The sequence below is a fragment of the Anomaloglossus baeobatrachus genome, chromosome 4 (assembly GCF_048569485.1).
Source record: "Anomaloglossus baeobatrachus isolate aAnoBae1 chromosome 4, aAnoBae1.hap1, whole genome shotgun sequence".
NCBI classification, from domain to species: domain Eukaryota; kingdom Metazoa; phylum Chordata; class Amphibia; order Anura; family Aromobatidae; genus Anomaloglossus; species Anomaloglossus baeobatrachus.
In genome coordinates this window covers 28,341,719-28,356,260 of record NC_134356.1, presented here as the reverse complement: position 1 = coordinate 28,356,260, position 14,542 = coordinate 28,341,719, and the positions used below count along the sequence as shown (strand labels likewise).

At 44.4% G+C, this 14,542-nt stretch overlaps 1 protein-coding gene across 2 annotated transcripts; it reads left to right on the top strand.

The window, feature by feature from the left end:
• Positions 1-2,254: 2,254 nt before the first annotated feature.
• On the top strand, positions 2,255-14,342 carry RAB19 (RAB19, member RAS oncogene family). 2 transcript variants are annotated; one of them, XM_075342135.1, is made up of 5 exons: positions 2,255-2,309; positions 2,400-2,562; positions 11,313-11,585; positions 11,746-11,929; positions 13,380-14,342. In XM_075342135.1, exons 3-5 carry the CDS (start codon positions 11,391-11,393, stop codon positions 13,643-13,645), a joined length of 645 nt encoding a protein of 214 aa, XP_075198250.1. In that variant the 5' UTR covers positions 2,255-2,309; positions 2,400-2,562; positions 11,313-11,390; the 3' UTR covers positions 13,646-14,342. The 2 variants fall into 2 exon arrangements, with proteins under 2 accessions (XP_075198250.1, XP_075198251.1); XM_075342136.1 differs by lacking the exons at positions 2,255-2,309; positions 2,400-2,562 and adding an exon at positions 2,317-2,399.
• Positions 14,343-14,542: the final 200 nt, after the last annotated feature.

Sequence of the window (14,542 nt, the reverse complement as noted above, 5' to 3'; positions counted from 1 at the left end):
ATCTGCCCCAAGCCACTAGGGATACCGATGTTAACCCTTATCTGGCCCAGACCACCAGGGATGCTGACATTAACCCTTATCTGCCCCAGACCACCAGGGATACTAACATTCAATCTTATCTGCCCCAGACCACCAGGGATACTAACATTAACCCTTATCTGCCCTAGGCCACCAGGGATACCGACGTTAACCTTTATCTGCCCCAGGCCACCAGGAAAACTAACATTAACCCTTATCTGCCCCAGACCACCAGGGATACTAACATTAACCCTTATCTGCCGAAGACCACCAGGGATACTAACATTAACCCTTATCTGCCCAGACCACCAGGGATACTAACATTCAACCTTATCTGCCCCAGCCCACCAGGGATACTAACATTAACCCTTATCTGCCCCAGACCACCAGGGATACTGACTTTAACCCTTATCTGCCCCAAGCCACTAGGGATACCGATGTTAACCCTTATCTGGCCCAGACCACCAGGGATGCTGACATTAACCCTTATCTGCCCCAGACCACCAGGGATACTAACATTCAACCTTATCTGCCCCAGACCACCAGGGATACTAACATTAACCCTTATCTGCCCTAGGCCACTAGGGATACATTCAACCTTATCTGCCCAAGACCACCAGGGATACTGACGTTAACCCTTATCTGCCCCAGACCACTATGGATACTGATGTTAACCCTTATCTGCCCCAGACCACCAGGGATACTGACGTTAACCCTTATCTGCCCCAGACCACCAGAGATACAAACATTAACCCTAAAGGTGGTGTCACACACAGCGATGACGACAACGACGTCGCTGCTACGTCACCATTTTCTGTGACGTTGCAGCGACGTCCCGTCGCTGCCGCTGTGTGTGACATCCAGCAGCGAGCTGGCCCCTGCTGTGAGGTCGTTGCTCGTTGCTGAATGTCCAGCTTCATTTTTTGGTTGTTGTTCTCCCGCTGTGACGCACACATCGCTGTGTGTGACAGCGAGAGAGCGACGAAATGAAGCGAGCAGGGAGCAGGAGCCGGCGTCTGGCAGCTGCGGTAAGCTGTAACCAGGGTAAACATCGGGTAACCAAGGTGGTTACCCGATATTTACCTTCGTTACCAGCCTCCGCCGCTCTCACGCTGCCAGCGCCGGCTCCTGCTCTCTGCACATGTAGCTGCAGTACACATTGGGTAATTAACCCGATGTGTACTGTAGCTAGGAGAGCAAGGAGCCAGCGCTAAGCAGTGTGCGCGGCTCCCTGCTCTCTGCACATGTAGCACAGCGACGCGTGTCGTTATGATCGCTGCTGCGTCGCTGTGTTTGACAGCTAAGCAGCGATCATAACAGCGACTTACAAGGTCTCTGTTGCGTCACAGAAAATGGTGACGTAACAGCGACGTCGTTGTCGCTGTCGCTATGTGTGAACCCAGCTTTACCTGCCCCAGCCCACCAGGGATACAGATATTAACCCTTATCTGCCCCAGACCACCAGGGATACAAACATTAAACCTTACTTGCCCCTGCCCACCAGGGATACTGATATTAACCCTATCTGCCCAAGACTACCAGGGATACTGACATTCGCAAGTATCTGCCCCAGACCACCAGGGATAATAGCATTAAACTTTATCTGCCTCAGACCATCAGGAATACTAAAATTAACCCCTATCTGCCCAAGACCACCAGGGATACTAACATTAAACCCTTAATCCACCAGACCAACACGAATACTAGCGTTAACCTCTGAATGACACAGACCACCAGCGATACTAAAAATAACCCCTTACTGCCCCAGACCACCAGACCTACTATCCGGGCCCTTAAGATTTACCTATTTCCAGCCGTAGTTAACCAGGGAATAACTTTGCCTCTGTTAGAATAGATTCCCCTGTAATACCAAATATAACCACATGGCGGCGATATAGGACCTGATGGGCAGCATTATCTGTGCTCTCTGAACACTTGTTCCTTTCTTCAGAAACAGCGCCACATCTGTCCATGGGTTGTGCGTGGTATTGCAGCTCCATTGGATTGACTGTGGGAATAACACTAATCCCAACATGTGGACGGCTAGGGTAATGTGACACTAGACCAGCTGGACCGCAGGACGGTTCCCTGACCAATTGTTTATTTTAATGGGAAATATTAATATAAATCCAGAACCCAGAAATGAGATGTGGGATCCAGGCTCCGGCAGAGAGGCGGGCGGCGTCTCCTGTGTCCCATTGTATTAATGACAATGGGGCGATTGTGACCGTCTCACTCAGCACTGACGGACAGAACAAAGCCCGACCGGATCCGGTATCTTTATTTTCCAGGTTCTGTGCCAACGAGAGGTTAATTTCCCCCAGTCTGCCTATCCTTGGCCTGAAGGACATAATAAGGTTGTTTGTCTCCTTCCCAGACAGGTAGGTGCTGTGGCTTCCTTATTGCTGCTGCTCCTTGAACTACATCTCCCAGAATGCACGGCTGCAGAGGCAGAATGCAGAGGGCGGGGCTACCTGTTCATCCAGGTGAGGGGCAGACACAGGAAGGTGACAGGTGAGCAGGTCCCGGCAGCCGAGGAGACAGGTGAGAGATTTTATCCTCTTCTAGAACAAAAAGAAGGATGAAGCCGAGAAATTCCCACGAGATTCCGAGTGTTCTTTACATCCAGAAATTCCGGTATCTGAGACGTAAAGAAAAATCCCCCAAAAATCAATAATTATCTATAATATTATGGGCCAGAGACCCGAAAAAGGAGGCAAATGAGGACAGAGGCCCTTTAACCCCTTTATGACCGGCCGATCTTTTGCGCTTTTTTTTTTATTATTTTCTCCCTTCAAGAGCCATAAATGTTTTTTTTTTTTTTTTTTTTTTTTTATTTTCCCGCCGATATTACCCTATGAGAGCCCTTTATCACGCGAGATGAGTTGTAGTGTTGAATGACACTGTTCATTTTACGAGGACGCATACTAAAAATAAAATGTGGGGAAAAAAAACAACCCTAAAGAAGTGAAAAAAACAAGTGTGAAAAAACAAACTAAAAAAAGTGAAAAAAAACCAAACAAAAAAAACTAAAAAAATCAAACAAAAAGCTAAATAAGGTTGTTTTCATCTCTCTCTTGATTGTGACTGATGGAAAAAGACGGAAGTGTGAAAGCAGCCTAAGATCACGGGAAAAAACAAACTTTTTAAAGTTTTTTTTTTTTTAAATAAAAAATGAAAACATTATTATATATATATATATATATATATATATATATATATATATATATATATATATATATATATATAATATAAAATATGTGTGTGTGTTTTAGCTTATATTAGTACTACTATCATTACATATAATTTTATATTTAAGATAATAATATTAATAATATAATATATTATTATTATTATTATTATAATTTCATATTTATTTTATATATTTTATATGATTAATTTTATGTATACATATATACATTTTATTATTTATGTGTATATTCTGAGTTGTCTCATGTTCTCTACAGGATAGACTGTTGGAAAAATGCTATTAAAAAATACCATAACTGGAACAGGCTGCTATGAATTTCCCCCCCCACACACCTCAAAAAAAAAAAGTGCATTATTGGTAACATCGGTAGCCCGCCTGCACTTAGGCCATGTGCGCACTAGAATTTGACTTTTTCTCAAGGAAAATCTGGACACTCTTAAAAAATCCCGCCCCTGCGTTAAAAATCGCACCAAAACCGCAACGAAATCTGCATGCGGTTTGGTGCAGATTTGCTCTGGTTTTCCGCAGGTTGGTCTATAGCAAAAACCGCAGGTACCTGCGGAAAAGAAGTGACATGCTCATTAATTCCGCAGCGGAAAATGTGTGCGCACAGCGTTTTTTTTTTTTGTTTGGTTTTTTTTTTTTTTTTTTAATATCCATAGGTTTTGCTGGGGAATGACTGCAGAAATGTTAGACACATTTTGTGCAGCAAATCCACGGTAAAATCCGTGGTAAATCCGCAGCATGCGCACATAGCCTTAAAAGTTTTTTTTGCCACCAAGAAAGTTGATTTTAATCAATAGATCTTACAATAATAATAATTTCCACAATTGGATGTGATTAAAAAAAGATGTTCCTGTGCTGAGATAATGTTATATATGTGCCCCTGCTGTGTACTGTGTAATGACCGTGTCTGACCGTACAGTTACATGGTCTGATCATACCACATCTCCTGGCCCGGGGAGGATGTATAAACTATACAGACAATACAGCAGGGGATCACAGCTGATTCTTTCTGTGAGATAAAACCTTTTTCTGCCTGATTTTAAAATGTTTTACCTCACAGAAAGAATTTGCAATCCAGTGCTATATTGTCTGTATACATTATACGTTCTCCCTTCTCCTGGAGATGTGGTATGATCAGACCATGTCCCTGTACGGTCAGACACGGCCATTACACAGTACACAGCAGGGACACATATATAAGATTATCTCAGCGCAGGAACATTATTTTTAATTACATCCAATTGTGGAAATTATTATTATTCCAAGATCTATTGCTTAAAATTGATTAAAATAAACTTTGTTCGTGGGCTACAATGGGGGATCTTTGAAGTGTGGTCCATGATGTATGGGTCTCCCAAGAGCCTCATATATATGTACGTATGTATGTGTATGTATGTATGTGTGTGTGTGTGTGTATATATATATATATATATATATGAGTGTCTCTAGTTTGTGATTAGGATCTAAATCATACATATCTGTCTCTGTGATTTTGTGCTGACTATCCTGTCGGCAACATCAGATGTGAACAGTGCCATAGATCATGATAGGTACAAGTTATATCCGTGAAAAAACTACGTCTGAATGAGCGTCTAGGGCAGTATTCACACATCGGCATGAAATGACAACCCATGGATCCATAGAGTTTAATGGACTTGCTCACACATCCGGGAAATCATGGACCCGCTGAGACTCGGAGCGGGTCTTGTTATGATACACTGTTTGGGGATCAGATTCGGCGAAACCTCCCAATGGGATCCGCAAAACTCCGAAACAGATCAAAAGGCCTCTGTGTCCCATGGAATTGTTGCTAAGTGATATCATAGATTAAAAAAAGTGACCTTTTAGAGGTTTTTTTTTATTGTCTTGACAAAATGGAAGCAACTAGGAAGATCCCTGAGGGGAAAAAAGGTTCATTTTCTCTCAGATGGTAACTGTGTGTGTGAATGCCGCCCTAAAATGTCATAAACACACACTGGGCCTCGCTTACCCATAGCAACCAATCCGAGCGCAGCTTTTACTTCTTAAACTGCTCGGTTAAAATGAAAGCTGTGCTGTGATTGGTCGCTATTGATAACAAAAATGTTTTTCTGTAGGACATTTTTCACAAATCTGCCCCATTTTGTAAAAAAATCTGGATGCAACGGGGTCCCCCCCAAATAAGAGAAAATAAATCTGCTCCCTTTTTTTTAAAAAAAAAAAAAAATGCAAAATTTGAAACCACTCTTAAGGCTATGTTGCCACTATGAGTAATTTGATATTGCAGATTTTATTTTTTATTTTTTTAGAGTATTTTTGCACCTATTAAATAAACCTGGTTATATTTTTTTTATTGCGTTTTTGATGCTGTTTTTTTTTTTTTTTATCTTTTTGCGTCTTTTTGGCATGTCTTGTTTTAAATAAAGTTGCTTTGTTTTTGATATTTCCTGTTATTTGGCGTTGACAAAACTTCATTGTCATGTGCGAACATGCGTTTCTATTTTTTTTGTGCATTTCTGCAAAAGAAATGTATGTTTATAGTTTGTTTTTGTTTTTTTTATTTTTTCCCTGCTGATTTTCTGTATCTAATGCACTTCTATGACGTAGCGCTTTTACCACAGCATTAAAAACTCACCAAAACTGGATTATTCCCATCTCCAAGAGCCTATCCGAATATGTGGTAGGTGTAGTAATAATAATATAATTATTATATTAGCAAATACCTCCTTAGAAATGTAATATAGTTCTCCTGATTAGGTATGTCATTTACCTCATCTGCAGGGCATTGCAGTAGCTTAGGTATGTAATAGGTATAATAATAATTATAATAGCAAACACCTCCAATTAGAAATGTTGTGCAGTTTTCTTGATTAGGTATGTTTCTTACCTCATGTGCAGGGCATTGCAGTAGCTTAAGTATGCATGGTTATGACCACGAGTGACTAACTATCACTAGATAAGTGTAATCATGGATACCTAAGGTCCTGCAATGCCCTGCACATGAGGTAAGAGACATGCCTAATCAAGAGAACTATACTACATTTCTAATAGGAGGTATTTGCTAATAGTATTATTAATAATAATAATAATAATAATATATTAGCAAATACCTCCTATTAAAAAATGTAGTAATAATAAATAATACCAAATACCTCCAATTAGAAATACAGTATAGCTCTCTTGATTAGGTGTGTCTCTTACCTCATGTGCAGGGCATTGCAGTAGCTTAAAGGGGTTGTCCAACATAACAAAAATTTTTGAGTTAAGCTAATCTGTGCTGTGTTGTCATATAAAACACCCCTACATTGTTATTTTTTGTTTTCTAACTTTTGTTCCTCTTGAATTATTCCTTTATTCTCTGCAGCTCCTTGTTTACATTCGGCTCCAGCAAACTGACCACTTCCTGTGCAAAACCTCCCAGTCAGAGCTGGCACCGCCCACCCCAGTGTCCAGCCCCCGCCAGTGTCCAGCCCCACCCCCTGCCCGCCCCCTGCCCGCCCCCTGCACACACATTCCCTGTCAGTATTCTTCCCCAGCACCTGACCTGTTATCACTACAGCATTGCAAATAACAGCCCCACATCGGGCTCTGCACCCCACACCACATCGGGCTCTGCACCCCACACCACATCGGGCTCTGCACCCCACACCACATCAGGCTCTGCACCCCACACCACATCGGGCTCTGCACCCCACACCACATCGGGCTCTGCACCCCACACCACATCGGGCTCTGCACCCCACACCACATCGGGCTCTGCACCGCACGCACATGTCGCGGGCGGAGGAGGGGACGCCGCGCTCTCCCACTGCTCGGGTCCGGCCGCTGCTGCTGCGGCTGCTCGGTGGTGGCTCGAGCGGTGGGCCGGATCCCAGGGACTCGAGCGGCGCTCCTCGCCCGTGAGTGAAAAGGGGGTTGATTGTGGGGATTTATTGTCCGTGACGCCACCCACGGTTGTGGTGAGATTGGAGACACTACCGCTGCTCTAAACGGGGATCCCGGGAACGGTGACAGGGAGCAGCTTTGATGTTAGTTCTCCCCTCCGTGGGTAGGGGGTTGGTTGTCCCGGGGCCCGGTGATGGAGTAGGGATGGATGGCAGGCGGGTTACGGGGCCTGGCCAGGTGCAGGGTCGCGGGGGCAGCGCTGTGCCGCACGGCACGGTGGTACTCACTCAGCCCAATGATGAGGACACAGTTCTCTGTAAAACACACGGCTGGATGGACGGGTCCCACTGACGGCTGCGGTGTTGTCTTTCCCGGCAGGTTGATGGTGACTGTCTTTCCCTGCACCTATGTACGGTAGATGGTTCCGATGGGTTCCCACCGGTAACCCGCTCCCCGGCTTGGATATGGGCTGGAGGAGCCCCTTTTGCCCGCAGGCTCTGGCCCTGAGAAACAGTTGCCTTGGCGGTGTCTCCTTCTTTTGGTTGGACTGTTGCCTTCTGTCGGGACTTGGCTGTTTGGAAACCCAGGAGGTTCCCTTCACTAACGAATTCGGCAAATTCACGGCGACTCCTAGCCTTGCCGGGGTCCGTAAGCCCCTGCCAGGTGGTGCTGGCTTCTCCTTGCGTACCGGTCCGGTACCGCCGGGCCACCGCCCGTCCACGGTCTTTACGGTAAGCTCTGATAGGCCACTCCTGCAGACGGTCACCACCGTCTGCCAACCTTGCTGATCCGTCCGGGCCACACACCCGGACCAACTTCAGTCTGCTCCTTTACTACTTCCCTCCTTCCACTTTCACTCTCCAAACAGAACTGTCTGCTTTTCCCGCCTCCAGGACTGTGAACTCCTCGGTGGGCGGGACCAACCGCCTGGCCCACCCCCTGGTGTGATCATCAGCCCCTGGAGGAAGGCAACAAGGGTTTTGTGTCTGACTTCGGTGTGCCTGACCGGGAGTGTGGGGTGTGTGGGTGTTGTGCTCTGTGGCCCCTGGCTTGTCCAGGGCGCCACACACACATCGGGCTCTGCACCGCACGCACACATCGGGCTCTGCACCGCACGCACACATCGGGCACTGCACCGCACGCACACATCGGGCTCTGCACCGACCCCCCCCCCCCACTACCCCCATAGGGAACATATGTAGGGAGTACATACTCACCCGTCCTCGGTCCCCGCCACTCCTGCACGTTCGTCCGCTGTCTGTGCTCTGGACATATCAGCACAGTAGTGATGTCACCGCTGTGCTGAAGAGAGCACAGACAGCGGGCCAGTGATGAGCAGCAGCGCTGAGCTCTTTCTCATCAGCGCTTTCAATTGTACCGGCATCTGCGATCTGTGATCTGTGATGCTGGTACATTTGAATGTGCGATCCTGAGCAGGGGGCCCAGGGCTGGCGCTGACACCACGGCAGCCTGGCCGCTCCCAGGTCACGGGTCCCACAGAAGTGCAGGGGGAGGTTGTGGGCAGAGTACGGGGTGCGGTAGAATGTGTGGGAGGGTGCAGGGAAGGGGGCGGGGCTCATCACACTGTACAGCCCAGCAGGGCGGCGACATGCTGTTTCCACATTTGCATGTCAACATGGCCCTGCCCATGTTGACATGAAATGACCGGAAGCAGCAAAGTCGTGGCAGGAGCGGTCACATGACCACTCTGAGCCGGGGGAGAGGGGCTGACAGCAGGGCAGGTAAGTGGTCTCTATCTACTTACCTGCCCCAATGTAGCCCAATAGGGTAATAATGAAAAAAACTCAAAATAAGCCGGATAACCCCTTTTAAGTATGCATGTTTATGACCACGAGTGACTAACTATCACTAGATAAGTGTAATCATGGATACCTAAGGTTCTGCAATGCCCTGCACATGAGGTACGAGACATACCTAATCAAGAGAATGATACTACATTTCTAATAGGAGGCATTTGCTAATAGTATTTATTAATTATTATTATAATATTAGCAAATACCTCCAATTAAAAAATGTAGTAATATTAATAATAATACCAAATACCTCCAATTAGAAATACAGTATAGCTCTCTTGATTAGGTATGTCTCTTACCTCATGTGCAGGACATTGAAGTAGTTTAAATATCCATGGTTATGACCACAAGCGACTAACTATCACTAGATGTGATAGTCGCTTGTGGTCATAACTATGGATATTTAAACTACTTCAATGCCCTGCAGATGAGGTAAGAGACATACCTAATCAAGAGAATTATACTATATTTACTATATTTCTAATTGGAGGTACGGTATTTGGTATTATTTATTAATAATATTTTTATTAATACACCTACTACATACCTAAGCTACTGCAATGCCCTGCAGATGAGGTAAGTGACATAGCTAATCAGGAGAACTCTATTACATTCCTAATTGGAGGTATTTGCTAATAACCTGTAGACTGTAAGCTCCTCTGCACCAGTCTGGTATCAATGGTGCTCTATAAATAAAAATAAAATTATTACATATTGGGATGAGATCTTGGAGATTGGAATACGCCTCTAATCTAAAGAAGTGTTTTATGGAAAATGATCCTCTGCTACTTGTTCGGTAGAACTATAAGTCCCAGCATGGCCTGTTACTACCAGTACTACTTGTTCTTCCGCTTTAGAGGACTGTACATTGACTAAATATGTAGCTGACATTTTGTCTCGGTATGTGACCTTTACAGATAGACCTGAATGCTGAGAAGCACATTTATAGAAATTCTGCTTATGGCAACACAATATCTGTGAAAATGGAGGCCGTAGATCTAGAGGCACTCTGGTGTGACAGAATAACATGGGGGACAATTGTAGGCCCCGATCCGCACTCATTATGGCCTCTGTGAACTTATTGAACCCCTTTGGTACGGCTGTGAGACTTCTTTACCTAGAAATTTATGTATTATTATATCTGTAGGTTGTTTTTGCTCAGATTTCCAAGCACAGCAATCTCCGAGCCGCACCAAAGGGGTTTTATTAATGTACGGAGCTGAGGAAATCCGCCATCTGCTCATTTGTGTCTGGCAAATATGCTGCCATAGATCTTTGCCTCATGATACCTCAATGTATGGCCTGGTTTACATTGAGAGGCCATTTATATGAGGGGAAACCTGTAGTGGATGATATTTGGGGGTGGGGGTGGGAAGAGACTGTGGCAGTTAATTGTGGCGGTCACTTTTGTGATTCCCCACCACAGGTTCCCAACCTGTGGTGGGGAATCACAAAAGTGACCCCCACAATTAGCTGCCACAGTCTCTTCCCACCCCCACCCCCTTCCCAAATATCATCCACTACAGGTTTCCCCTCATATAAATGGCCTCTCAATGTAAGCCAGGCCATACATTGAGGTATCATGAGGCAAAGATGGAGGCAAAAATCTATGGCAACATATTTGCCAACAGTCCTGATTTTGCAGGGACTGTCCCATGGACTGATTAGCATACTGCCAAGGCGTTGTTTCAATATTGTAGGCAAATGAAAGTCCCAAATTTGTCCCTAAATAGAGGGCCTTGTATAGTAAAAAAAAAAATGGGGAAAGGCGGCATTGTCACCATTAGCAACAGAAAACAGCCAATCAGATCCAAGCTTCCTTATTCTAAACTGCTGTTGAAAAATGAAACATGGGCTCTGATTGGTTGCTGTGGGCAAACCCTTTACATACACGAGGCCTAATCATCATGTTTTTCCAGTCGGTCTAACAGTTAGACCGACTGGAAAAACATGATGATTAGGCCTCATGTATGTAAAGGGTTTGCCCACAGCAACCAATCAGAGCCCATGTTTCATTTTTCGTTTTCCATTTAGACTCTAACTCTTACGCAGAATGATGGCAGCCATTTTATTATGTAATGGAAACCTGACTGAAGAATCACGCACTGACTGATCTGTGCTTAGTTGACAATCGATAGGCAATCTGTAATATCAAATCCATTAAAATGCCATCTATAAAGATGCTGAGAATAGTTCTGAATTTGCTTGCAAAGTCTATTGGGGGAGGAAGTATAGAAAAAAAATCCCTAAATTGACTTTTGAGCCGTTCCTCGGGGGTGGGACTTAGTTTCTTTTGAATTAAAGGGTTAATTTTATGCCAATCAAAGTCCAACTTTAAGTGATTGTGGACCTGAAAGACAGCAATTTTTTCATTAATCCATTTCTGATCTTTTCCCCAGATTTACAGTATGTCTTGTAGCCCCTAATTTGCATATCCTCAGACTTTTCTTGAGACATCGACCACGCCCACGCGGAGCATGCCTGGATCTGAATGCGCAGAGGAAGATCCCTTTGATTTTCTATTTAAGATTATTCTGATTGGCGACTCCAATGTGGGCAAAACTTGTGTGGTTCAGCGGTTTCAGTCCGGAGTCTTCAGTGACAAACACCAGAACACTATCGGGGTGGACTTTACGGTCAAGTCTCTGAATATCGAAGGGAAGAAAGTCAAGGTATCCATTGCAGATCTTATATGACTTGGTCTCTCAGACTTCAAACAAGTCTGTGCACCATAAAGAGGCACTCTACTGTGCAGCGGTCAGAACTTCTTGTGAATATGTCTGTTGGGTGTAGCTAATACTATATATATTTATGATTGTCCATACTTCATAGGTTCAAGTTTGGGACACCGCTGGCCAGGAGAGATTTCGGACCATCACGCAGAGTTACTACCGTAGCGCACATGGAGCCATTATTGCCTATGACATCACCCAACGCCAGACATTTGAGTCTGTTGCCCATTGGATCCATGAAGTGGAAAAATATGGAGCTGCCAACTTGATGATGATGCTGATAGGTAGGTGTCACACAGTGTTTGAGTATAAACTCTCCTAGTATCATGGCACTATCTGACGCTGTTCACACTACAGAATCTGACACTTCCCACTATGTCACCTTTGGTGCTTCTAAGTTACACAGAATTGGGCATCGACCAGCTGTGTTCTCATTAGTGATCATGCTCGCCAGAGTTAATTTATGCTGGCCTGCTGGTTACCGCCTTGGATCCCATGTTATGGGAGACCAATCATCCTTTTTAAGGTGGTTGAGCCTGTCATCCTATGCCGACTATAGCTTTTGCTAAACCAGTCAGTGTGCTGTTGTATGCCAGTCCTGCTGGTGATTGTGTTACTTTGTGCTTGGAGATGTTCTGGAGTTATAGGCCGAAAAAAGACCTCGATCCATCTAGTTCAACCTTACTCCACCAATTATACATTTTGTCATTAAATCATTTATAACTGACAATGTTGTGTGTACTGAAAAAATCATCCAGCCTTTTTTTTAAAAAAAAAATGTTATAGTGTCTACCATTACTACCTCTTGTGGTAGTGCAGTCCACAGTCTGACAGCTGAGTTCTCTCGTTCTCTTGTTGTTTCCTTCCTGCTCTTATTTTCCTCCTAAGCTCTTTTTGTCCTATACCTCTGTGTATTTGTGCTGTAAGATAGAGATTTGTTTTCCTCTTTTTGTTGGCTTTATCACTCCTGCCCCAGGGGTTGAGGGGAGGGGGGTTTAAGATCAGGGTTGGTTAGGAGCAGGGCAAGGAATGCGGCCCAGATATCCTGACCATCAGAGGTAACTCTGGGATTAGGGATAGCTAGGGCCTGAGAGCCAGTCTAGGACCCCCTGTTCCTTGCTCCTCACCTACACCGTTACAGAAGGTCTACTATGTACCAACTGCCGGAGCTACAATTTATGTAGTTTTCGGCACTGGCAAAACTTTGCAGCAATGACCATTATTATAGCCCTCGATCAAACCAGGTCTCCTTCTCTATTATGGCTCAGCCGAGTTTGATTTTATAACAAAGCTGTTCCACACACAGTGGTCGTTCTTCAAATTTCTCCTTTATCAGCCCCTTTCTATGGGAACCCTTCCTCAATGCATGTGGCCTAGTTTCTCTCCATCATAGAGAACCCTTGCTTGCCATGTGGCTTCAGCCACACACTCACTAACCTCCTGTTCATATCCTTTATACATAGTCTTTGGTGCTACAGGTCCATCCAGTTGTGGCAAGATAATATTCAGTGCCTTCAATGTATCTAAACAGAAGTAATCTGGCACAGATTTACATTCCTATGTTTAGGCACTCAATTGACCAGGTGCCAAGTATCCCACTTGCGTTCCTCCTTTTTCCAAGCTCCGTAAACATCCTTGCCAAGACCTTAAGATGGGAATTTTGCTTAGTTATAGGTGGTATTAGGCATACGGAAGCAGAAAATCTCACCCTTTTATCTTATCTTTGTTTTGAAGGCAACAAATCCGACCTGGTTGAGAAAAGACAGATCCTGTTTGAAGAGGCTTGCACTTTGGCCGAGAAGCACGGACTGCTGGCGGTCTTAGAAACTTCAGCCAAAGAGTCCCGTAACATAGAAGAAGTTTTCCTTCTGATGACCAAGGTGCTCATTGACCGTAATACCCCTCACTTTCACAAGGAGAGTCCACGGAACAGCTTTGTGCTGGATTCTCGGCCTATCCTGGACACTAAGGAACCGGAAAAAAACTGTCTTTGTGGGTAGAAGTGAATGACAGTCTAAGCTTCCACTGGATGAGCGATGTTCACTACGGCCATGAGACAAGGTGGATGTTTTGGAGGAAGCTCTTAAGGATGTGGTTGGACCCATCTTAGGGTGTCTACCTGAAAAGGAGTCATGGTGATGCAAACACGAACAACCCTAAACGAGAAGTTGATGGTTGGGGTTGTGAGAAGAGTCCTCGATCTATATCGTCAAAGGAACCTCCTCTAGGAAATATAGACCTCTTCTTCTGTAGGATAAGCCTGAAGACCAACATGTAGAAGTCATCTTGCTCTGGTAGTTGACTACTGTAGACTTTTCGAGATGGCGTTAGAAGAAATTTCGTGTACTATTATGTAACATTTTCTATTTGTCTACTATAAACACAAATGGTTGAGACAGAAGGTGATAAAACCATGGTCATGTCTCAAAAATACACAACTTCAAAACTCTTTGAATGCACCGCTTTCCTTTCAAAGCAGTAACATTGCTGTAGTGGGCACTGTGCTGTTTTTTTTGCATGGGGGGGGGGGGGGGGAAACCCCAAACACTTTTTTTTTTTTTTTTTTATGGCTTACGGTATGTAGTGGATCTGTTGTGAAAATCTACACTCCTATTGATTTCAATGGTGCTGTTTACACTTTTTTTTTTTTTTCTGATAACATTTTAAAAATCCCTTTCCAAAAAAATAAAGTAGCATGTCCCCTCTTTTTATTCAGATTTCTTGTGGAATTTGTCTCAAACTTGATACTGAAGTTAGAAGGCTGAAAGAGTGTGTGTGTGTGTGTGTGTGTGTGTGTGTGTACCTCAAAAGTCTAGGTTTTCAGTCCTATTGCAATTTATCATTTTTTACCGATTGGGTGTTTGTTTGTTTTTTTGCACCATAACTTGGCCAGATGA

Excerpts from the sequence above, each read along its gene's own strand:
- RAB19 (XM_075342135.1), top strand. The coding sequence starts at position 11,391 with ATGCCTGGATCTGAATGCGCAGAGGAAGATCCCTTTGATTTTCTATTT. Across the intron at positions 11,586-11,745 it reads TCGAAGGGAAGAAAGTCAAG|GTTCAAGTTTGGGACACCGC; the intron begins GTATCCATTGCA and ends CATACTTCATAG. Across the intron at positions 11,930-13,379 it reads CTTGATGATGATGCTGATAG|GCAACAAATCCGACCTGGTT; the intron begins GTAGGTGTCACA and ends TTTGTTTTGAAG.